This window comes from Oryza sativa, chromosome 2 (genome assembly GCF_034140825.1).
Source record: "Oryza sativa Japonica Group chromosome 2, ASM3414082v1".
In the NCBI taxonomy this organism is placed as follows: Eukaryota; Viridiplantae; Streptophyta; class Magnoliopsida; order Poales; family Poaceae; genus Oryza; species Oryza sativa.
Genome location: NC_089036.1, coordinates 27,042,046 through 27,067,227, shown reverse-complemented (window position 1 = coordinate 27,067,227; position 25,182 = coordinate 27,042,046). Strand labels below are relative to the sequence as shown.

Here is a 25,182-nt window from a genome sequence, read left to right as displayed (position 1 = left end):
TCACCTTGGTTTTCAGGTACATAGTACGTACCATTGCTCATCCTACCCCTAGCTAGCTGGACGCAATTCGAAGAAACTGATGTAGTGCACGCTGGTAAGGAGTCCAAGGACTGATAACCTCAGAAAATCCAAACAAAAATTCCTAAGCAAATCCTAAAATCCAAACAGGTAGGAGTAGTGTTTACCATACACCATTCCACGCAGCTAACTCAATCTACGCGCCCACAGGGCCACAGGGACCGACGCTACTGTCTCTTACACCCAACCCCAACGACCAAAGCGGGGGAGGGCGGAGCTAGTATATATAGGGAGGTGTTCAGGAACCGGTCAAAAAATTTTTTTAAGCTATATATCATCTATTTTCATCATGTATGCACTCGTCTTAATATAAACTTAGACACCCATATGAGCTTAAACTCGATCTAAAATAGAATAAATTAAGCAAGTGGCAACATCCTCCTTTACGCTTTAGCACCGCCCCTGAAGACACCACGAACCGTCCAGTAACAAACATAAAAAAACAGCTAACGACGAACAAAAGCTACAGATAAACTAATCGCGAGATCAGGAGAGTCCGTACCAGCTGACGGAACTGGCGAGCAGATGAGCGGCAGTTGCGGCGGAAGAACGAGGATGAGGACGACGAGAGAAGGCTCATGGTGGGGCTCATCGGCGGCGACCTCCCCGGTGGCCGTCGTGCTACACGGTATCAGGGCCGGATTAGTGGGGCGAAAAAAAAATCCAGCAGCTCAGTCGTCGTCGATTCGCTCCCGGCGTCAATCCGGGCCGGACAAGTCAACAAGCCCCGTTCCACATCTCCCGAGCCAGCCACACCCGTCCGATCTCGCGTCGCGATTCGTGCAGTTCCGACCGCCAAGGGCCACGTGGGCGGCCGATCGTGCCTGGACAAGTTAAATGGGCCGGTCGAAGCAGGAGGCCCATTAGATCGACGCAGAGTAGGAGAAGCCAATGCGAGATTAGTACCACCTCGCCTGGCGAGAGTGGAGGATAAGGCGGAGGCTGGTATAAAACGATGGGCAAGGCAACGTAGCTACTCATACCTTTCTCGGCCTTTTTGCTAAGATCAAGTGTAGTATCTGTTCTTATCAGTTTAATATCTGATATGTGGGCCATGTGTCCACTTTGATATTAAATTTATTTTTTGTGGGGGAGGGCCCACCACAGTAGCTTGCTGCTGGGGCTCTCGCGTGTCGCCCTAGCGTTGCACTGCTGCTTAGGCATGGCGCACCCCAACCAATCCTAAGTTTGAAATATTTTCGTTTGATCAAAATTTGTTGTCCTGGCATGGCAGAAAAATGAATGATACTTGGGCCGCGATGTTGAATGGCACAACCTTCATAGCCCCTCAGTTCGAGGCCCACTCAACTCTCAAAGGATCATATGTTCGAGGCCCACTCAAGGAAAGGATCATATTAGTAGATTAGATATTCATGTTTCCTGGTTCATTAATCCATTTATGGTCGATCAGCAATACATTTGCGAACCTCTTCTGCAGTTGAAGGAGGACCTTTCACACAAGACGTTTTCGATCGCACCAAATTAAACATTCCTTACTAATCCCTATCATGATCGTGTTCGATGACTTCTGTTTCTTGGATGACTTTTTCATCGCGTTACCAATTTATTAGCCAAGGTTATTGCTCATGAGCTCATGCTTGTAATAATAAGAGTAAATTGCGTGGTAGGTAGGTACGATCTAGTGCAAGAATTTGAAAAATGATTATATAGATGTAACAACTTGGTTAGTGCCTGCATTTTTTGTTAAAATATCTCTCTTCCACACCATACTTTTTTAGCTATGTAAAGAAAAAGCAGCCACTTAGGTCATCTTGAGTTCCGAATAAGGTTTTAGATGTATTGCATTTGCTTGGTTACAATACTAAAATAACCTATTATTTAAAATTAGAAAAATAATGATTATCAAAACTAAGTGCATGCCAACTAACAAAATTTCCGAGCGATCCATATGATCATACAAATTCGGTGATGAGCACTGTAAAACATACTCATTGCCAACAATTAATCTAGCAGTCATGTTTACAAATACAACCAATAAAATACGATGAACCATAGGTATGTAACCGTGTTTTTATCAAAATGCACATGATTGTTAAGTTTATGTATCAGTTTGCTTATTTTACAATTTTTTACATTAAATCGCACCCACCTACTAGTTTTTGTACCGCTGGCGCAATTTACTCTAAGAATAAACTAGTTCGTCCATGGTACTAGAGACATGGCGACTGCGGACCGGCCGTTGTTTTTGAATTTACTTTTCAGGACTGGATATTTCCATTTATCAGGATCAGGCATTGAAATATTCCTGATCATGCCCAAAGGTAGTAATCACAAACCGGTTCACTTCCATCCATCTCGCCGTTGTTCCATCGCTTCCAACTTCCTCCAACTGAAAAATTGTTTCTCGGCTCGTGCCAGGATATATACCGTCTCGGCGAACGCGCCGATCGAACCTTCGCGAGCACCCATCCATGCATCGATCAGACGTTGTTGTTCTACGCACGTACGCTACCTTCCTCGTCGAGCCGCCGCACCCTCTCTTCTCGATCGTCGCACGCTATCCAATTGCCTCGGGCATGGCTGGCTGCGGTTTCGGCGCCGCACGTCCCGCTCCCCGCGCGTACGCGTACGTGTCAGCTGGTCGCGTTACGGTTTCGATACAGGCGCGGTGCATGGTGGCGTGAAGACAGCAGCCACGCGCGCTAGGCCGCTAGCTGGCGTCGTTCTGAGTTCGTCACAAGCAAGAACCAAGTCTCGTATCGATCCCGTGCGTAAATTTGATTGGTTTTGCGCATGTTTTTGTAATGATAAATCGACTGAGAAGGTTAAATTAGCGTGGTGCTAGTTTGAGATTTGCGCACGCTGTAGCTGATTAGTTGGTGCTTTCTGCTCGTCGTGGAGACGCGGAGAGTATCTGATCCGTGAAAGCAATGGCACGTGGGTGGGGCCTGAAAAGGTCCGTCGTTTAGGTTCGCTGTGTGCCTGTGTCTGACAAATCCTGTTTTATGAGTAGTACTCCGGGTGCACGTAGCAGTCAGGTGCAGCAAGCCTGCAAAGCGACGTGGATGAATTCTACCCTATGACCAGGAAGCATCAAGCATGGTGCAACGAAGAGCCAAGGGCATGGAAAATGGTTGCTCCACGTAAGCTGAATGCGTGGAACCAAACAAGAAGATTTTAATTAATTTCGAGTAGGTGATTTTTTTTTCTGTTTCGTATTTTCAATGACGAGCACAATACAAGATTTTTTTTCCTCACCCCAAAAACGAGTGGACGAATAAAATATGCTACTGGGATATACTTTTTTTATAAATATCATTTGAGTTTACCTTTTAAACACTATGTGGAAAAATGCTCTTGAATAAAGGAGAAAATATTGGGGAGGGTTTCTCTGTATGCGTGATGAGAGAGAGAAGAGCATTATGTGCAGTTCTTTTTCTTATTACGCTCACCGCATCTATGTATCATCTTTAATCCAGTTTAGTTATGCGATTTACAATAAAACCATTATAGCAGCTACAACAACCAAGTATTGAAATTCATTTGTTGACGTCGGTAATTGTAGTTGTCGATTGCAACTGCATTGCGGACATGGTAAAACATAACCGAGCAAACTCTTTATGAGATTACTATTTGATGAGAGTTTCCTCATCAACAAAAATTTTTGATCAATGGAGAAAGAGAGGAGATTTCTCTCGTTCTCCGCGCACACGCTTCCCAAATGTTAAAATATCATATTAATTTATTTTTAAATTTAAATAATTAATACTTAATTGATTATACAACAATGACTCATCTCGTTTTAGGTATCTTTTCAATATTCTCCTTTCTCCTTCTCTCAAATAATCTCTTAGTTATCGACTTGTAAATGAATTGTTTTTTCTTAACAATGTCATACTACTCTTCCATAAGAAAATAATGAAAATACTTCTAAAAAGTTATATATATTTGTCACATGTTTATCATATAAAAGTAGTAGAAGAGTAGACAAATAAAGCAACCAATAGGCATGCTCCAATTCCACAAGAAACCAAACGAGGAGCTACAACAAGGTAGGAATTGTGGGTGACCCCAAGCAATACTCCACCTCCATCCAGATATTGCAACTACCCTTCCTATCCCAGTCAAAAGCCTTCAAAAATTTATTATCTCCACCACATCATCACAAGCCGCAGCAGTCAGAAAAACAAGGGGAAGAAGAGCAGATTGGATTAGCGCCGAGCCGAGGCGGCCTCGACGATAAGCTTCGCCTCGCCGGCCGCCGCCATGCGGAACCCGCCCGGGAGGCACCTCCTCCGCGTCGCCACCCGCGCCGTGCGCTCCTCGTCGGCGCTCGGCAGCGGCGGCGGCGGAGGGGGCGCCTCGACCTCCGCCACGTCCCCCGTCGCCGCCTCCTCCTCATCCGGTGGCCGCCCGCGCACCCGCTCCGGCGGCCGCCTCCTGCGCGCCACCTCGCCGCCCCCGCCCTCCGCCATCGCCGCGGCCGCGTGCTGGGAGTCCCGCACGATGCGCCGCGAGGGGGAGGAGGAGTGGGAGGAGGTCGTCGCCGGGGCCGAGGAGGCGGTTCATGGGGCCCCCGTGCCTGTTGCGGAGGAGGAGGAGGAGTACAGGGTGGTGTTCTGGTCGCCGCCCACCGGCGACGAGGTCCGCGCAGCCTTCACCAGCATCGAGGAGTAAGATTCGTTTGCCTCTCGCTTAAATCCTCGCCTAAATCAGGTTGCTGTGAATGATTATGTCAGTTAGTTTTGATCGAATTGATTGATTTAGATTGGAACCGTATTGGTAATATGGTTTGATGCGAGAAAGTCAGCGAAAATCTGTTGTTTGTCGTTATTAGTGTTCAAATCCGTGCTCCAGTGGCAGGTTGTGATGGTCTTTGTCGTGTGCTGTTCAATGTTTGCAATTGGTTGGTTTGGTTTCTCCTCCATAATTGGATGTGAGCCTGGGGAAGCATCGTGTACTTCCGTGATCTGCACGGACAGATGCCAACGGACCTTGGAACACTTGCCGTGCAGAGTTCATGAATGAACAATCATGAGTTCGTTAAAGGGCATACGTTTCTTGAAAATTTGGACTGTTCCATGGCATGTGCTGTAGTACTATACCTCCTCCGTCCCAAAATATGGCAACACAGTTAACACAACCTATTAGTACGAATCAGGATAGAGGGTAGGTTGTGTCTAATTCAGTAGCTATATTTTGGGACGGAGAAAGTAGGTGATTTCTGAATGGAATTTTAAAGGATTAAAATTGGACAATACATGGATCCACCTATTGAGGGTATCAAAATTCAAGATATATACCTGTAGTTACATACAGAATTATGACTGGAAAAGTAGTAACATTCAAGATTTGCTTGCAGCCTTTTCCAATCCCATGGCTGAGTTTCTTATACACTTTGGGTTTCTTCTATTATTCAGAAGCGACCTAACAAACTGTGTTCTTGTCATAACCGATGATATTCATGGGCTTATGGCTACACAAAAGATCAAGTTTGCTATCTTTTGTTGAAAATGGATCTAAACTAATAAACTAATCTCCGTACTGTACTCATATAATCTTGAAGACAAGAAGAACATTGTTTTAGATGGAGCTGTCATACAATATACTGTCAATCATCTATGCTGAACATGAGCCATTTAGATGTAGTCTGTGTTGTTTGCTCCATCTGATCAGGCTACCATTTGCATTCAGGGTATTTGGTGATCCTTTTCGTGCGCATTCTTATGAAACTGAGGAGCAATCAGCATTGTCCACCTCAGTACATTCGTCATCTGGCAATTCATCAGGATCAGATGACTGGATTGAACCTGCTGCCTATGCTCTCAACTCAACTGCTCTTCTGACAAGGGAACATAGAAATGTTTTGGATGCCTTCCGTTTATTGCAAAAAGATCCTAATGTTCAGGTGAGAAAGATATAACCAATTCTGATGTGCGCTGTAACAATTTATTATGTTATATCAGTTTATTGCAAAAAGATCCTAATGTTCAGGTGAGAAAGATATAACCAATTCTGATGTGCTCTGTAACAATTTATTATGTTATATCATTATCTATTGGGACATGTCATTTACATAGTCCTTTCAACTTTTGCTCCATCTATTGCAAAAAAGATCCTAATGTTCACCTGAATGAGACCTAACAATCTTCAGGTGCTCCAGAATGTTTATTACTTTGTATCATTTATTCTCAATTGGAACATGTCATTTTACATAGTCCTTTCAACTTTTGATGTACTTTTGCTGGCTTCTGTCCGAAGTTCTGACATAGAAGTTCATGAACAATTCGTCTCTGCACTGACTCTGCTAACCTTGTCTTCAATGCAGAAAATGGTCATGTCCTTGTCATGCGACAGGGCTGTATGGGATGCTGTTATGAACAACGAGGCAGTGCAAGAATTCAGGAGATCTTTCCAGGATGGTATGTTACACTAAAATTTTCATGTTTAGATTTGCTGGTCATAAGCAATACTATTTGGCCTTCTCTTTTTTCCAAAAAGACTAACTTGTCACAGCAATACAGCATCATTTTGATGATCCTTTTCACCTTAGTACTGCAAAACATGCAAATACTTACAAATTCTACTGATTTATGCCTTTACTTCCTAGCTGTTCATTGTAATCTACCCATCTTTCAGACAAAGAAGCAGCAGGTAGAAAGGGAAACCCTGGTGGTCCTGCTGGAGTGCTTAAGTGGATTCTGGGCAACACCCAAGCAAAAATAATGGAATTCATGAATAATATAATGAAGATTGTGAACATGCTTTTCCACTCTGATGATGATGAAGCGAAGCCCGACCTTTACACTGATGCAGTGAAGGTGTCATTCATGCTCTCAGTTTTCATCTTCATCGTGGTGGCCATTGCTCGTATCAAGTGAGCACAACAATCCGTCGACTTTACATTTCGTTGTTTTGTGGTCTCTTAGCTATGCGCAGGAGCACCTCTATTCATCTTAGTTTAGCCAACATTGATGCCAATCCTAGTTTGTCAGGCTCAGAAGTTTAATTGCCTGTGTTGGAATCATGATTTTATCATAGTAAATCTCAATATTTAAGCTTCCCTTCAGTCTTATCTCATTAAATTTCCTGGTGCTTTTGAACACAGTTTTGAGCCGTGGGATTTCAAAGTGTGGTGATGCAAGATTCTGCAAGCCGTGTGTGCATGTTTTGTAGGACAGCTCATGATTTCCAAGCTATCTAACTTAAATTCACACGAAATTGTACATCGATGATTTCTGTATCATTTGACCCTGTTAGTCTGTTGTAAAGGATTGGTTTGTCTGTGTCCCATTTTCACTGGGAGATTAATATACTTAAGAATAGATAAATAGTTCCGCTTGCTTGGACGATGGGTTGGAACTCGCCCGTCGCGTTGCCGCCTTGCAGCAGCAAGTTGACCGTGGTTGTCAAGCCCAATCTCTGAAGCTACCTTCCCCGTCCACGCTAAGAATGTCGAGCAACAAATCCACAAGCACCCACCAACCTTAGGTCAAATCGCACCAAACAAAGCATATGCGCTTATGTTTGGAAGTTTGAATTGACACTGTAACTTTTCATCCGAATAAATCTGCACCAAGATTGATTGTGCACTCACAAAATTGAATTCTGTTTTCCCTTTTCATCGACGTTTCTCATAGCAATGAGATTCAAGATCACATTTCTGTTACATCCAAAGGGTGCAAAACCATCTGGTTCCAAGATCAATTCCAAGTTCGAACAACCAATCCCCCAAAAAAAGATGCCAAAAACAACGAAGAATTGAATTAACCATGCTTATTGCCTGCCCAGAAATTCAGAAATTCAGCCAGTGATCATGGTGCCGGTGCCCTCGTCGGTGAGGATCTCCAGCAGCAGCGAGTGCGGGACGCGGCCGTCGATGATACTCGCGGTGTGCACGCCCTGCGCCAGCGCGCGGACGCAGCACTCCACCTTGGGGATCATCCCACCGCCCACCTTCCCGTCGGCCACCATCTGCCGCACCCCGGCGATGTCGATCTCCTTCACAAGGCTCCCGGGGTCATTGCGGTCGGCGAGTATCCCGGACACGTCGGTGAGCAGCAGCAGCTTCTCCGCGCCCAACGCGGCGGCGATCTCGCCGGCCGCGGTGTCGGCGTTGATGTTGTAGGCCTGCCCGGTCTCGTCGGCGGCCACGGTCGCGATGACCGGGATGTGGCCGGACTCGATGATGGGGTGGAGGACGGACGGGTTGACGCGCGTCACCTCGCCAACGAAGCCGAGTGCGGCGGCGTCGGGGGAAGGGCGCGCGGTGAGGAGGCGCGCGTCCTTGCCGCAGAGGCCGACGGCGGTGGCGCCGGCGACGCTGATGAGGGAGACGAGCTGCTTGTTGACCTTGCCGACGAGCACCATCTCCACGACCTCCATGGTGAGCGCGTCCGTGACGCGGAGGCCGTTCCGGAACTGCGGCTCGACGCCGACGCGCCCCAGCCACGAGTTGATCTCCGGGCCCCCGCCGTGCACGAGCACGGGGCGGAGGCCGACGCAGGAGAGGAGGACCAGGTCGCGGATCACCGACGACTGCAGCTCGGGCGACTTCATCGCCGCGCCGCCGTACTTCACCACCACCGTCTTGCCCCTGAACCGCTGGATGAACGGGAGCGCCTCCGAGAGCACGTCCACGCGGCTCAGCGCCGGTGCCGTGGGCTGGGCCACCGACGCGGGCTGCGCGGGCGCCACGGAGGAGGCGCACACGCGGTGGTGGCCGCGGCGGCCACGGCCGGAAGCCAGGGGCGTGACGCGGCTAGGGTTTGGGCTAGGATTTGGGAGCGCTGTGGTGGTGGGGAGGAGGAGGTTGGACGAAGGGTGGGGCTTGGTGAGCATCATGGCTGCGCTCTAGGTGTTCGACGAAATGCCTAACGTCGCCGCGGCGCGACGATTGGTGCACGAGACTACAAGACTGCGGCGTCGGACGTGCGGCACAGTGTTTGGGTACTTGTAGATGGTGGCGGCGGGCGGAGTAGGTGATGACCGGGCTCCCGAGCTGGTGCGGTGCGCGAGAGCGGCTGCGGTTTGACACGAGCACGTGCTTTTCCTTTTGGTGTTGGCTATAACAAGGGTTAATTGGATCCATGCCAACTTTTTTTTCCCACCTCTCGCAGGCGCAGCCAAAACCACCGCAAATAGTTAAATGCCCCCAAATTCTCCCACCTCCTCGGCTTGCTACCTCAAATCGCAATCCGGGGATTAGGCTGGGGGTTGGTGCCTTTCCCCTTCGCCTCGCCGGAGGAGGGATTGGTACGGTGGTTTGGGCGCATTGGGAGGGGTGGTTAGGGTTCGTATCATGGAGGGCACTGATGATCCTGACCCGGAGCGGCAGCGCTCCAGCTCTGTTGCACCGGCGCCGCCTCGCCGGCTGCGGTGGCAGCCACCAATCGGTCCGTGCCTCCCCCGCGCTCCGACGAAAAGAAGGTACACCCTCGTTCGGAATTTAGTAGTTCCTTCTCGCTTGATTTCTGGGTGAAACAAGTAGGATGAAGTGCATATATGTGTTGATGCGTTCAAATGTTCAAGTTTGTGACTTCAATTTTGTTTGGATTTTGCATCTGGTATTCTGGTTAGCTTGAGTCAATTGCCTTGTGATAGTTCGTGAATCCATTGGAGCTTCTTAGCATCAGTTATTCTACTCATCACTTCATAGTTTGAAGGGAGAGCTTGCCCTTGTTGTATATTCCTCTAGTTGGTTTTCAGAGACCGAATGCTAAGGCCAATATGGCAAGGAAAAAATGGGATGAGAATCCCCACGGTGATTTATGCCCAGCACGAGAAACAACAGATAGTATCATTCTAAGATGTCAAGCAGCTGCAAGATTATGGGAATAATTAGGACTACTTGATCTTGCTTAAAACTCAGAATCAGTAGAGTAATATGCTTCCTAGAGGATATTATCAACGGCAATCAAGAATTCAGGGAAACTGACGAATATGGCCAATCTAGCATGTCATCCCAAAATATAAGTACATGCCACAACGAATATACAGAGGGAGTGCATGCTGTGAGTTAGAGAATTTTTTTGAGAATTAATATTATTTTTATGGAAAATCGCAAAAGTAGTGGTCAACCGGGGAAAATCGCGAAAATAGGTCCCTGTCGAACGGATGCAGTTCGATAGGGCGCCTATCGAACGGCCAGAGCGCGACTGGCGACGAGATCGGAAGGCTGCCGTTCGACAGGACCTGTCGAACAGCCCCCGTTCGACAGGCAGGGCTGTCGAACAGCCCCCGTTCGACAGGCTGGGCTGTCGAACTGCCGCAGTTCGACAGGATGTCCGTCGAACTGCCGCAGTTCGACAGGGTCGCGTTCTCCATTTATTTGTAATAAGTTATTTTTTTAATAATATGTAATTTATTTTAGTGTGTAAGAAAGGAAAATATTTTTGTAATGTTATATGTATGTGATTTAGGGTTTTGATAATGTTTGGTCAGAAATTGTAGTATTTATTTGTTGGTTAAAATATTTGAATTATTTAGTTTCATTATTTGTATATTTGAATGATAATTTGTCATGATTCATTCGAAGGGTATGCTACTGAGTAATTATCCGAAGAAGTTTATGAAATAGTACTGATAGTACTAAGTTAATCGTAAAGTGTTTCTCAAATAGTACGGACAGAACATAAATGACTAAAAGTTTAATACAAATAGATAAGTCAAGGACGATCAGTGCCCTTCGCACGCTTGCTAGGTCCTCCCTTCTTACTACGCCTAATCTGCTCAGTGGGATATGTCAAATTATCAGGGGGGTGCCTATCTCTAGCTGCCTGCTGTGGTGTCACGTCTGGCCCCTGACCGGCCTCCGTCTCCTGCGTCGGCTGTGTGACCTGAGGTGCTGCGTGCCAGTAATCCATCCCTACTTCCCCCTGGGGAGGATCAGTGGAAAAGAAGTCCTCAATGAATGCTGTGCGAGGGGAGTAAGCAGGCACTCCGTGATGCGTCGACGCCGAACCGTACTCATCGTCTGTTTGTACAAGAGGGAGAAACCAAAAAATATGGCGTAGTTAGTAACGATACATATAATTAGAAACTAAAGCGTGTTATTGTTTAAAATGACTTACATGTGTGCTGTGTGTGGCCCTGCTCTGGCGCACGCGGAGTGATATGAAGTCCCCATGCTGGTGTGTTCAACACGTTGTCCCCCGTTGGCATGTAAGGGAAGTGTGCCGACCCAGATGCTCCCTGCGAGGGGTGAACATAAGGCGGAGTTTGGAATACCTGCGGACGTGGTGGTGCCGTGCTCGACGTGGGTACCCCTGATCCGGCTGACCCCCTGGTGTACTCCGGTGCTGGGGTGTGCTGAAAGGAAGGACGACTGTGAGATGTGTGGGCCGCTTCGTACCCGCGACGTGAAGAGGATGGACCACTCCGATCCACGCTGGAACGTCGGGGTAGTGGTGGTGATGGCCGTCGGCCCGACGTCTGCACCACATCTGCCGCGCTCCGACAGGAGACACGACGTAGTAGTGCGGCAGCACGTGCACGGAAGTTGCGAAGGACACTCGCCACGTCGTCAGACCTGGAGGTCTCGCCTCTAGTCTTTGCAGCAGGGTGTCGGACTCCACGTGAACGTGCTCAACAAATTCCGCCTGTTCCACAAATAATCAAGGCAATTAAAATTATTTAACCAGTTGCACATTTATTAAGAGTATTTAACAAGATGCACATTTGTTAGAAATAATGAACCAGTTGCACATCATTTATAAATACTGAACTAGTTCCACATACTAACATGTGCTAACCATACATACTAACATCGAACAATGCGAAACAATTAACAACTCTTAAACCAATTTTTTATTAAACTTTCATATGCATTGTACTTAGGGATTACTAATGTATACCTTAACTTCACTGCTGGAGGGCGTCGCCAACCCTTTCCTCCCGGCCGGCGCCTCCTCTCCGGCCTGCTATCCCCTCCCCTCGCTCCCTCCGGCGCTCACGGCGACGATGTGGCGACTCTCGACGGCGGCTGGCGATGTGGTCCTCAAATAAATCGAACAAGCATCGCGGGCTGGGGAGACGGGGCTTTAAACCGGCCTGTCGAACGCCCATTGTTTGACAGGGTCGGTGGAGGGACCTGTCGAACGCCCCCGGTTCGACAGGCCTGGCGGCGCGGGGTGGTGGGCCCTGTCGAACTCCCTCCGTTCGACAGGCAAGCGTGTCGAACGCCAGCCGTTCGACAGGGCTCTGTCGACTGCCCGTCGTTCGATAGGTGCCCTATCGAATTGCACCCGTTCGACAGGGACCTACTTTCGCGATTTTCCCCGGTTGGCCACTACTTTTGCGATTTTTCATAAAAATAATATTAATCCTCAAAAAAATTCTGAGTTAGATGGGAGATAATTCGAAAGACATGTTCATTATTTCTGCTAGGGAAAATTATGGTGAATCAAGTATGATCTGTTATGCCACAACTCACCTTCTGCTGCTAATAAGCTGACTAAAGAGTATTGATGTTTTTCATATAAGTATAAACTAATTTATACTCACTTCCATTTATAAAGAGAATAGACCGGAACTTGGGAGAGAACAATTGTGATATGCCAAATGCCATATTGCCGCCATTTACTGAGGTTACCAGATCACTCTTGTTTATGACACAGCAAAATAAACTGTACTTTTTTCCTAGCAATCATGCAGTTTTCGGCTTGTATGATTGCTGCACTCTTTCAAATGGAGAGTTATTTTGTTACTTTTCACTAGCCTGCCAAAGGATGCTCAAACTACATCATAGATTTGCAAAAGAGATGCCTGATCATTAAATGCACTTTTATTCTTGCTAAAGGGTATTAGTGAAATGTGTCAACTGCCAAAGGGCATATTAATACCCTTGACAATACTTTGCCATACTGATATTCTAGTGTTCTCTGCACGCAATAAACAGTAAGTCTCCTGCTCATGCACTGTTTGCCCTTAATTCCAGCAGTATGGTAAAGTTGCATTAACGCGACACTCTCTAGAGGGCATCTCGAGCCTTTTCGAGTTAGAGGTAGGATCATACGCGGACTACCTCGAACCAGCGTTTTAGAGATGGCCCACAAGGCCTGCTTCTCTCCAGAGAAATGCACGAGAACACCGGTTCCGCGTTGTATACTTGAATTTTGCTCTCCTTTAAACAAATGAAGTATCTAGCTTCATAGGGCTCATCTTGATGTTTCTTTTGTGCCTTTTGTGTACTTAAGTCGCATTACTTCCTTTCAATATGCTGTTGAACTTGTAGATTTCACACTATTCTTTTTTGTTGACGGCTTGGTTTTGCTATACTTCAATGCAGAAATCAAAAACTTTTGGAATAGCTAGAAGTCCATAAGTTGGAGTACTGTTCCCTTGGGAGTAAATTAATGATCTAAAACAGCAGCAGAGTGCTAATAATGAGACCCTTGGTCTGGTTAACAAGCCTTGGGAGAAGGCTAGCTATACTTCTATGTTTCCTTTACTCCAAAAAACCACAAGTCTTCAAACATTTACCAAGTGTTTCATTTGAACAGCTTGTGATAGATTTGTACTATGTTGTTTCTGTTCACAGAAGCAGTAGTCCTTGCTCAGAATTCTGCCAGCGGTAATCAACGTAGAATATGAAGGAATAAGGCAATAAGCCTCCCAAAAAGCATATTCCTAAGCATGTGACTACTACAGCTGGTTTTTTTATGATGCTACCAAGTTTCTGGCGAATTCCCAGTCATATTATAGTGTATCTAGGTTCCTCAGTCAGCCTGAGTAAAAAGTTAGCCTGGGCAAAGAACTGGCAAAAAAAAAAAAACTGGTTATTGGCACTTGCAGTTTGTGAAACACACTTTCTGTTGAATGAACGAAAACCTTGAAAGCGCTTGCCCCTTTTGTTGCACTTGAATCTGCCTATCACCCAAATTTATCTTGTTCGTTTAGCAAAAAATAATATCTACACAGTAGTTCTTCACATTGTTAGCGTGATAATATGTGCTGAATTTTTAGAAAATCTAAAGTTAGTAATGCACAATATACATGTTGGGTTGCTTAGTAAAATATATACGAGCAATCATCACCTGTGTAAGTTCTAAAGAGGGACACACGGTCATGTAAGTCCTGAAGAGGTCATGTTAGCTTGATTTATAAATTGTTTGGATCAAAGAAGAATATTTCTTAATGAGTTGTGTTGCAATCTTATTGTTTTTAAATGTTACTGCAGATCTTTATGGAAGGTGTCATAGTGAAACAGGTTGAAGATGGTTTGCATTTAGTGGTATACACCTTGCACAGGAGTTGCAGCAGGCAAACAGCATGGTGGATCTCTACAATGAGACAAGGTAATGCATAAGGATACAAAAAATATGATATGCTTAGTTGCTTACGGGACTGATGAAGACACGGTTTCTCCTAAGTCCTAATCCATTTGCAGTTAAAAGTTTGGTTAGATGTGGTAGGGATCTGTTTCGTTGGGCAATGCTCAAAGAAAGATGGTGGACTTTTTTTTTCGGGAATACGCAAGGAGCGCATTTTTTCCATTAAGAGAAATAAAAGTTATTTACAAGGATAAAAGGAAAACAAGCAGGGGACCGATACAGGACGCTATGGAAAACTATAGGAATATCTCGCACTAAATTTGGCTACCACGACCTCGTAAAGGCCAAACAGCGGGGATCCCGTGATTAGCCGACTTCCAAAGCATGGCCTCCTCCGCCATTGCTTTCGCCACTTCGGTCCAAGACCTTTGTTGTTGATTGAAGATTTGGTTGTTCCGTTCTTTCCAAATTGTCCAAGCCATCAGTGTCACGACGGTGTCGAAGCCTCGACGATGCCGCTCCCCAATCTTCATTCGGCTCTCACAAAGCCAATTGTGGAAGGATGGCTCATTGACAAGTAAGCAGTTCGGACTCCTTATTGCCTGAAGCGTCCACCACCATAATTGTCTCGATTCAGGGCATGCTACCAAGATGTGATCAATGCTTTCCTCGTACTGATCGCAAAGAACACAGCGATCCGGGTGTGGCAACCCTCGACTGCGCAGACGGTCAGCGGTCCAGCATCTGTTAATTGCGACCAACCACAAGAAGAAGCAGCATCGAGGCGGAGCGAGCGACTTCCAAATTGGGGTGGAAAGGAAGGTGACACGACCAGAAAACAAGGCCTTATAGGCGGATTTTGAGCTGTATTGGCCCGAACTCTCCCATTTCCAGATGATTGAATCAGGAGTAGTAGGATCAAGATCCACCATTTGGACAAGCGACCAAAGCTTTAGATATTCTAGAATAGGCTAGATCCCAAGTGCTCCTCGGATGTCTTTGATCCATTGGCGACCTGTTAGTGCCTCAACCACCGTTCGACGCCAGCGCACGCGTGGTGGAATTTTATCATAGATGTTCGGAGCAATGGACCGAATGCAACCCTCTTGCAACCAGCTATCTTCCCAGAAGAGAATAGTTTGTCCGTCTCTTAATTAACAGACGGTAGAGGCTGCAACGAAGTTCGTTTCCTTTTGCGACCCCGGAATGGCTAGCCCCTGCCAAGGTTTGCTTGAGGAGGAAGATGGTGGACTTACAGGATGAGGCTAAAATATTGAGGTGGTCAATGGATCAAACAAGCCAAGATCAAAGAAAGATTGATTGGAATAAATTTCTGGTCTGCTTATAGAATTATATAAGGAAAGATAATTCTGTGAGATGTCATCTCCACCCTGTGACACCTTCCAGGAGATGAAGGAATAGTGAAATGTGGTGTCGGCCACAACCGACAGAAAAATGTGAATAATCTTGCTCCATTTCTTATAAACTTGGTCATCATATTGAATCTAAAAACATACCCTTTAGGTTGTGATCGAAAAGTGTTACTACCTTATTTTCGGTGCTGAATGTGTGCAGAAGTCATTCAGAAACAGCAAGAAGGGGTGCCCTTCCTGTGGATCAAGCTTTTGGGCTAGTGATGCAGCCTACTCCTATCTGAGATGCTGCAGATGCAGTTGCTTGTAAAGTGATTCGAAGTGGACTTATTCCTATTTTGGCATGCTGTTGGGTTTTGTAGAGGAGAAAGACCCATTGTATGGCCCAACTTGTTGGGCTTTGTAGATTTGCAGGCCGGCTGTCGTTGGCATGTGGGATGCCAATGTGGCTAGCTGCATCTTTGTGAAGTGTTCCTTCATCTCGGAACCACTAGCAGTCTTAGCTTCCTTATACACATTCAATTGCTTGAAGATCCTATGAAAGAGTGATGCATAGTGAGTCCAAAACATGTCATGCATGGTATACTCCTATAGTTCTATTGCTCCTAATGGTTGAGATGATGGAAAGGTACTGGTTCTGTCTGGAGTCTAGATTTTACCGGGTACACGGTTCCAGTTTTTTTTGGCTGCTAGCCAAATCACATCAAATGAATTTCTTTAGCAACAGAATTTGATTTGTCTGGCACGGGCAACTTGGTTGATAAGCTTGGATGCATTTGTATAACTCATGTCACGGGCTTAAATCAGCGTATTATGGTTATGGCTGATCACTTGCCAGCAGAATTAGCGATGATTCGTTGTTCCGGGTGGACCCTGTTCTGTAATTTCTGACTTTGTTACAATTAAGGTCCATTTCCTGACGAGAGCTCATTGATGGCTTTCTTGTGCCTTTGTGGAGACAGGTTGGTAGAGGTTGCTGAGGGCATCAAAACCTTTCTCCCTGTTTCCTTTTTCTCGTACTGGTACGCTTGGTGTTATCGAGTTTATGTCCATGATGCCCTACATTGATTGCTGGACTGAAGGAGCCCTGATACGCTCTACTGCCACGCCTCGCCAAGATAAGATGGCACTTTTGTTTGTAAGCTTCCTCTGTTGTTTCTCCCGTGGTGCGTGTCGTGGTTGGGTTTCGACGGCCAGTCGGCCAGAGAAGGGTCGTGTCACGAAAAGCCTTGCCCGCACTTTGAACTGTCGCGGTAGCATCATTCCTGCTTTGACCCCTGATGAAGTCATGCAATCCATGCATCGCAGCTAGAGGCGTTCACTGTGTTCCGCCTTATTCGAGCTCGTGCTCTTACTTGGTCCTTGAAAAAGATTCGTGATTCTTTTTTTCAGTTGTACCTGAGATGCTCCCATTTTCAGAGCTTCCGGAATTTTCAGCCCCCCCCCCCCCTAAAAAAAAACTAACTTTGCACTTGGATTGTGTTTGGTTCCTGAAAAAAGTTAAAAGTTTGATAAAAGTTGGTAGTTTGGAAAAAAATTAAAAGTTTATGTGTGTAGAAAAGTTTTAGATGTTATGTGATGGAAAATTGGAAGTTGAGGGTGATCTAAACACGGCCTTGATGGGAAACAGGCAGGAGTAGAATGGTGCAAGGTAGGTAGGTGTGCAGGTAGGTAGGCGTGCGCGGCGTGATCTGACCGCGAAATTACCCTCGCGCAGGAACCGAACCAAGCTAGTTGTGCTCCGTATTCGCTGCAACTGTGAAACACCTGGAGCATTTGACTCCATACGCACGAGGAGGAAGTACGCGAGGCCGGCCGGCCGGCCTGCCGGCTGCCGACGCTGTCGCGGCGGCACCGATTGATCGATCCGTGGGCCCGCGAACTCCACTCCTATTCCGGCTAACGCTATAGCTCGATCTACCACCAGCCACCGCACCGGCGCACCGCACCCCGTGTCCCCGTGGCATCCACATTAAACGCCACCGTCCCCGCAACAGCCGCCGGCTCGGGTGCACGCGCGGGCTGAAAACAGTCGGAAACAATACTCGATCGGTAATGGAACATATTTATCATTTAAACTACTCAGTATCGATATTAATACGATGTAAAAGAAATTATGAAAAACCAAATTTTAAAAATTAAGAAAAAGTACGGTCAGAAACAGTACCCATATTACGAAAACGTCGTTCGGTCGATCGGGAATTTCCGTATCTGTTTTCACCCCATCATCGCGCACAGCCGGCAAGCTTGCATTGGCTCCCTCCGATCCCTCTCCTACCAATCGCGACGATTTATCGAGGTTGATACAGCGCGCGTCGTCATGCCGCCGTCGCGATCCGCGGCACAGCGCGTAGCATGTACTGTAGCAGTATGCCACCCCATACTCTGCACGGCCGCACGCGGAGCCTAGCTATAGCAGCTAACGCAAACAGTGCCGGCGCGGACAAACGCCAAGCTTGCATTGGCCGCCTTTAATCGATCTGCAGGTCGTCGAAATTATGTATGCATGCAGACTGCGTCTCGTACTCTCGTCTCCCTGGTGAATTGGTACTACGGCAAGTACTATCATTGGCGCATGGGTCGTCGTCCGTCGATCGATCGACTGAGCTTTCGCTGCCCAACGTCACACGCGGTAGGTACACTGTGCAAATCGTGACAAACTCGCTTCACTTACCCCTTTCTCCCCTCCATCCATGTAGCTGACACGGACATGTAGACGGACACGTAGATCATATTAGCAATGGAGCAGATATTAGCTCCAATCACTCTCAAGAATATTGCACGTGTGGTCCGTGTGCATTTGCTAATAACTTTGCGCATGTACGTAGCCGCTAGGCTCTCGTCGCCCTAATGCCGTCCTGGCGAAGGCACTTCTCCCCGTTTGGTCACAAATCACACAATTATTTGTAGTACTACTCTCAGTCTCGTTTATACGTGCTGAAAGAGAGTGGGACGATAAATTTCACAGGAACTTTATTGTATACTAGTAGCCTGTCTTTTATTGATCAGTTTACTTTCGGCACGAAGCAGAGAACAGCTTCCATGCGTAGCTGTAAAACGCTCAATTCGTCATGTACTGAAGCAAATGAATGTTCAATAAAATCACCCTGGTGTGTATCCTGGGAACAGGGATTTTTGCCATATATGCTCTCCAATGATCGTTCTTCAAAAGACCCGGTACACTGCACACACAGCAAATTTATTGTGCCTAGCTACCGGCTGTCCTAGCTTCCTCCAAGGCTCCAATCCAAAGTCTCCCCCACTGTTTGCTTGCGCATCTGTTGACCCCAACACATTGGTGTGTTTGAGGAGGAGGAGATAGAGAAGATTAAAAAGATATGTAAAACGAGTTGAATCATTAGCGCATAATTAATTAAGTATTAACTATTTTAAACTTTAAAAATGAATTAATATGATTTTTTAAAGCAATTTTTCTATATAAATTTTTTTAAAAAAAACGTACCATTTAGTAGTTTAAAAAGCGTGCGTGCGGAAAAGGAGTAACAATCTTCCCTATCTCCCCTGAAAGAACAATCTCCCGTTAGTAGTACTGCATGGCATTTGGCACGGGATGCAACGACATTTTGATCGAGCTGCCATTCTTTCGGATGGGCTCTCTTAATTTGTTCCTCTTTTACCTTTTGGTTCGTTCGTACGTGAAGCCGCGATCGATCGATTGATCCATAGGAGTCTGGACCATTAATTCCTTTACTGCCTTTGCTGATTAGGATGATGTCTGCACATACATCGCCCTTCTTCTAACAAAACAAAGAAAAATTCCTCACCCGGCGCGTCTTCATCTTCTTTTCTGTGCCTAACCAAGTAGACATCGGATCCCCATCGATCATCCAGCATAATGAGAGAGAGATGGACTATATGCGTAGTTGTGTAGATTTTCTTGCCGTGCTCTTATTACCACCCGGCCGTATAATGCAGCAAGTAAAGTAGAAGTATACACAGTATTGCAGTTAAAGGAGTGGACGCGGTGCTGAGCTTTCATACCACTCGAGTACGTGCTCAACTATTGAAGTTTCAGTACTCCTCGCTTCATTCCCTCCCTCTATCTCATCTGCTCATTTGCTAGGTGCTCTCTTTTGTGGGCCATTTTTGAGCCCTAACCATCGTCCGCACAATCACAAGGAATCTAATCTTTGAATGCCTTTGATCCTCGTCATTATGCATCATCCTTTATTCACCTTGTCTCTACGTGTAGTATAGTGTCGCTCCCATCAGAAACTAGCAGCTGCCTCTCAGTAGACTTTAATACTGGTGCAGTGGTGGGTTGGGTAACGCATTCTTTTCTTACAGTACTAGTACCTCATGCACACAAACGTGCAAAGGATTAGTATTACCCTCTATCATATGGCGTGCGTGCGTGCTTGCTAGCTAGTCATGTCAGTCTGGTTTAGAGATAGAGGCAGGAGGCGCCTATGGTGCAAAAGAAAAGGAGGAAAGTTAAGCTGTGCGTGGCGTGCATTTGCTCGTACGTGTATGTGCACCATCGATAGGGCGCTTGCAGCCTTTGCTTATTAGGCGGCTTGTCCGTTGGCAAATGCTGTAGTGCACCAATTATCCGTTCTTTATTTACATGCTGGTCGATATGCATGCTATACGATCCAATGAGTATAAGGAATGGACACGGGTTACTCATTAGTGAGTACTTGTTGACCCAATATTGCAGCTGAAATTAAATCAACTATACCACACATTTACTCCCTCCGTCTTGTAATAGGTTCATTTTTAACTATTTTCATTTGTTCCAAAATAAATTCAATTTTAGAGAAATCATTGCACTAGAATTTGTGAAAATAAAAAAATAATTGTTTCGAGAGTAGATAAAAGTAGGAAGTAGTTGCATTGAGATTTAATAAAATAAGGTATTCTAATCTTTTAATTTTGTATTGGTATATTTAAGATGGTGAAAAATATACTTATTTTAGGACGCAAGAATTATCTAATTTTGCTCATTTTGTTTGGGCATCGATCATCTGCAAACCGTACCTGTCACTGACATGTGCGTCCCATTTCTCTAAGCCCACAGATCAGTAGCAGTAACTGCCACTCCATCCTGGTTTAGTATCTGCTTAATTGGCCGAGTTGGCCGGGTACATACCTAACAAGCAGCAGCTAGCGCGCGGTGTGGTACCTAGCTTGGACAGCGACCAATGGTACTGTTTGGCGACCCATGATGATCACTGGCCGGGCCGGCGCGCATGCATGATGGTGCGCCCTGGACGCATTCGGTGTCTCGACTGCGATCGCCGCGGACGTATGCGCGTGGCGCGCGTACCGTGTACCGTACCGCCGCTGGAGAGACCACTCGTACGCTTGCACGCTGTGGGCGTAGTATTGCAGCCGGCCGGCCGCGCCAGCGTACGTTTTGTCCTTCCCTAAGACCATTTCCAACCCATAACACTAGATATAATTTCCATAAACTTCACATCATCGAGAAACTAGTACTAGACACTACTCTTCCAATGCAAACACCACTATTTCATGCTTCAATTTAATGTTACTTATCTCACATGATGTCTTGGATGTTGTGTAGAAATCATGTCTCGCATGGTTTCCTTCTCTTTCCTCATTTATTCACTTGCCACATCATTTTTTATCCTATGTAGCAGCTTATTTAATGTTATGGACACCATCCTAGTCATTGGGTTGGGAATGGCCTAATCATGTACCCCTCCCATGATTACCCCAATTAATATGGAGTATATACGCAGTGAGCGAGCGTACCACCAAATTGAATGAAGGTCCCCGGTCCAGGACGACGAACAGCTTAATTAATTCACTGCGTTAATTAATTTTTGATGATCTCGATCGATCCGTTTCGTTGGACACAGCACAGCGGCGTGCCTGGTAGAAGAATGTACTAGTAATTCTTTGATTGGTGTTCTAAAAAAAAAATTCTTTGATTGGTCTGATCCGACGATGGATGTGTGAGATTGTGAGCTGTGTGTGGTGTGTGCGCGAATGCGAATCAGCGTCAGAAAAAAAGACCGAAGAACCTTGAGGGGAGAAAGGGAACATCATATCGACGTCGATCTCTCCATCATCTTCTCCATTTCCTTATACGTACTACTAGCTTTGATCACGTCGAGACTTTTGCGCCCCGAAAACGAATCGACGGCGCCACGGCGGTTGTATTGGTCGCGTGGCTAGCTACCCTTTGTTTGTCGCTGCCCCTGTGGCTTTGCGCTTTGGCCGTACGACGGCGACGACGTCCCGGCCGGACGACATGCTGCGTGAGTGATTATTTCATTATTTGTATTTTGGGAGTGGTTTGGAGATGACCATCAAAGGGTGGCGAGGTCTATCGTACTACATGGAAAAGCTAGCACGGCGTACGTACGTGGAATTGTGGGCGACAACGGATTTGTTCAGGTGATAGCGAGCCCCCTGACGCGGACATAACAACAACAGCAAGGCAAATTAATCAAGGCTTCTATTGGAAATCTACGTTACGGTAGGAAACGTATCCGGCGGGGACATACGTATATTAAGAAGGAAACGTGCTGCTCCTTCTAGTAGTACATGTTTTCTGTTCAACTTTTCGATGGCAAAGCTTAGAAACAAAAGTTAAATCCCTTTAACTAGTCCTAGGTAGATACAGACATACTTTGTACAGTAGTATATGTGCTATGCTCCGTACTGTCACAGTAGATGGCAGTCAATCGTTGTAGTACTACACAGGAGGGAGTTCATCACGCCAGATTCTCGCGCCCTGGAGGAGGCGACAAACCAACAGCTGGCACGCCCAGCAGCCGGCCGGCGCCACCGCTACTTGTTGTGGCTCCCCGCAGCGCGCGGCAGCTCTCTCGATCCATTTCCGATCGAGCCGAGCGTGACTACGCCACGACAGACGGGGATCAATCAGGAGAAAAATCAATCGATTACCCGTACATACGCGCAGGCGCACGCAGGCATCAGCGCGCGGGTCAGCGTAGCGACCCCCCGTTTTCTCTCCCACTACTCGTGCCGCGCCGCGCCGCTCGCCGCTCCCGCAACGCTTGGGGCCGCGGGGAGGCAAGGCCGCGCCCGCGCGCTGGCGCGGCAGCGTTGCAGCTGGCCACCCGCGCGGCCGCCTGCGAAACACTGTGGACCTCTTTCGTACGGGGCGCGCACTGCCACGCCCCCGTCGCGCGCTGCCCGCACGCGGCATCACGTTGCCTTTTTCTTTCGCCTCGGCTTCGGGTTCAGTACGGAGTTTTCTCTGTATTCACCGCACCGCAAGCGGACGGCTCGGTGGACCGTACCAGTACCACACCGGACCGCAACCGGGCCGTATCTGAAGGTGCACATGTGCAGCGCAGCTAGATTTTTACATTGTGATCCTTCTTTAAAATTTATTTTGCAAATAAACCTTAAAAAACTTTTTTTTTTTGGAAATTTACTCTTTTTCTTGGTGCCAAGGTTATCGGTGCTGACGTTTAATGTCTCCGCACCAATCTCACTAATACCGACACCATGTGAAGGGGGTCAGCATTGACGACCTATTTGTATTTTTTTAAAAAAATAATTAGCATGGTAGCCCACGCAGATTGCGCGGCTAGCATCATTATATTTTCTCTCATATAATAGCATATATGTTTTCTCATTATATTATTCAAATATATTAAAATGACATCATAATTTTAAATTTTGCAATAACTTTACGAAAATAAAAATGTATAATATTCATATTGTATTTTATATACGTGTTAGTTATTAATTATTTTTAATATCAAATTTTAGTTATTTGTAAATTATATATATTCCTATATGGACTAGACTTGTCTTTCAATATTTTCTTTTTTTAATTCCGAATTTTCTGTAAATTGTATTTCTATATAGACTCTAGGATTTCTATATAGACTCTAGGCTCTTCTTCCAATATTATTTATTTTTATTTCTGAATTTTTATTATTTCTAATTGTATTTCTATATGGACTCTAAACTCTTCTTTCAATATTCTTTAATTTTTAATTTCGAATTTCAGTTACTTCTAAATTGTATTCCTATATTGACTTTAAACTCTTCTTCCCATGCTTTTTTTAATTTTGAATTTTAGTTATTTGTAAATTGTATTTTTATACGAACTCAAAACTCTACTTTTAATTTTATTATGTTTATTCTAAATTTTAGTTAGTTTGAAATTTCTATATGGACTCTATACTCTACTTCTAATATTCCTTATTTTTTAATTCCGAATTTCTATTATTTTCTACTTGTATTTCTATATGGACTCTATACTCTACTTCTAATATTCCTTATTTTTAATTCCGAATTTCTATTATTTTCTACTTGTATTTCTATATGGACTTTAGTTTCCTCTTCTAATATTCCTTTTTTTATTCCGAATTTCTGCTATTTTTAAATTGTATTTCTATATGGACTCTGCCTTTTCTTTTTCTCCGATTAATGTGAGAATTTCTAGTCCATAAGAGTGAACGTGGTGGCTCATTTTTCTATTCCTTTAATATAATAATAGATATTCTAATTTTTTTTCTTATAAATAGACACCATGTGATAGTCTCTTTGCCTTTGAGGACTTATTTGTGATAAAAAGGTTATATTTCAACCTTTCTTTAAAAAATATAAATAGGTCATCGACGTTAACATCTTTGTCTCCAACTCCTTTACATCTCGGCTTCTAGGGGTGAGGGTGTTGGCACTAGGACATTGAACCTCAATACTAGGGTCATTGACTTCAAGAAAATGATCTCATCTTATAATAAGTTTTTATAGGGATCTATTTATATAATATGTACTTGCAGGGGACTAACACCATCCTTTCTGTTCAGCCAAAACACTAAAGAGAAGAAGGTCTTGAGATTTTCAAGTGTTCAAATGGTAAAATACTATTTTAGCGGTGAGAGCAGTATAATACTACTCGAACGGTAAAGTACTATTCGAGTGGAAAGTTCTATTCGAGTGGTTTTATGCTATTGAAGCAACTCGTCCCGTTTGAGTGTGTTTCTAACCAGTAAAAAGTAAATTCCGAGAGCCATATAAGTGAGAAGGAGTGTTCGAAATCTCAAGATGGAAAGACGACCCAAGATGAAAAAACGACTCATGTTGAAAAATATGAACAAAGATGGAAAAGACGACTCAACCTAATGACTCGAGAGAAAAAGCTACTCAACCAAGAAAGATGCCAAAAGAAGATTCCATAGAGACCAGTTTTCAAACACTCATGCCAGCTAGTGCCAAAAGACCATAATGACCTCTACAATGTACCATAATACATCTAGGGTTGCTGACATGGCAAGAGTATAATTTTAAACTCACAAGGGCCCATGGGGGCAAAGTTGTAATCTCACATGTACGATTGTGGGGTATATAAGCCGATCAAAAGCATGTAGCAAGACAAGACATAATTTAATACTACTAGAGAAACATTAGCCATCAAAGTTCTGTATTTTGTATTTGAGCTCATTTCTTTGGATAGGCGAGAAAAGAAACTTTCCTGTTTATCTCCAAACTTATTCGTGACCTAATGTCACGACATAATA

At 45.4% G+C, this 25,182-nt stretch overlaps 2 protein-coding genes, 1 long non-coding RNA gene and 1 other non-coding gene across 4 annotated transcripts; 3 read left to right on the top strand and 1 right to left on the bottom strand.

Annotated features, from left to right (window-relative positions):
* The first annotated feature begins 1,057 nt into the window (after positions 1 to 1,057).
* On the top strand, positions 1,058 to 1,254 carry LOC112938050 (U2 spliceosomal RNA). The gene has a single exon (XR_003241099.1). It is a non-coding gene; the product is annotated as a U2 spliceosomal RNA (small nuclear RNA).
* A 2,956-nt stretch (positions 1,255 to 4,210) lies between these two features.
* Positions 4,211 to 7,381, top strand: LOC4330206 (uncharacterized). The gene is made up of 5 exons (XM_015770757.3): positions 4,211 to 4,712; positions 5,734 to 5,947; positions 6,368 to 6,461; positions 6,679 to 6,916; positions 7,148 to 7,381. The coding sequence occupies exons 1-5, from the start codon at positions 4,306 to 4,308 to the stop codon at positions 7,176 to 7,178; spliced, it is 984 nt and encodes a 327-aa protein (XP_015626243.1). The 5' UTR covers positions 4,211 to 4,305; the 3' UTR covers positions 7,179 to 7,381.
* Positions 7,382 to 7,620: 239 nt separating this feature from the next.
* On the bottom strand, positions 7,621 to 8,963 carry LOC4330205 (uncharacterized). Its single transcript, XM_015770755.3, has one exon. It carries the CDS (start codon positions 8,881 to 8,883, stop codon positions 7,843 to 7,845), a length of 1,041 nt encoding a protein of 346 aa, XP_015626241.1. The 5' UTR covers positions 8,884 to 8,963; the 3' UTR covers positions 7,621 to 7,842.
* A 250-nt stretch (positions 8,964 to 9,213) lies between these two features.
* LOC136355157 (uncharacterized) lies at positions 9,214 to 16,336 on the top strand. The gene is made up of 3 exons (XR_010739318.1): positions 9,214 to 9,468; positions 14,219 to 14,336; positions 15,888 to 16,336. It is a non-coding gene; the product is annotated as an uncharacterized lncRNA (long non-coding RNA).
* Positions 16,337 to 25,182: the final 8,846 nt, after the last annotated feature.

Bases quoted from the DNA above. Each gene is read 5' to 3' on its own strand.
- LOC4330205 (XM_015770755.3), bottom strand. From the start codon at position 8,883: ATGATGCTCACCAAGCCCCACCCTTCGTCCAACCTCCTCCTCCCCACC.
- LOC4330206 (XM_015770757.3), top strand. From the start codon at position 4,306: ATGCGGAACCCGCCCGGGAGGCACCTCCTCCGCGTCGCCACCCGCGCC. The intron at 4,713-5,733 runs GTAAGATTCGTT...ATTTGCATTCAG, and splicing joins GCCTTCACCAGCATCGAGGA to GGTATTTGGTGATCCTTTTC. The intron at 6,917-7,147 runs GTGAGCACAACA...TTTTGAACACAG, and splicing joins GTGGCCATTGCTCGTATCAA to TTTTGAGCCGTGGGATTTCA.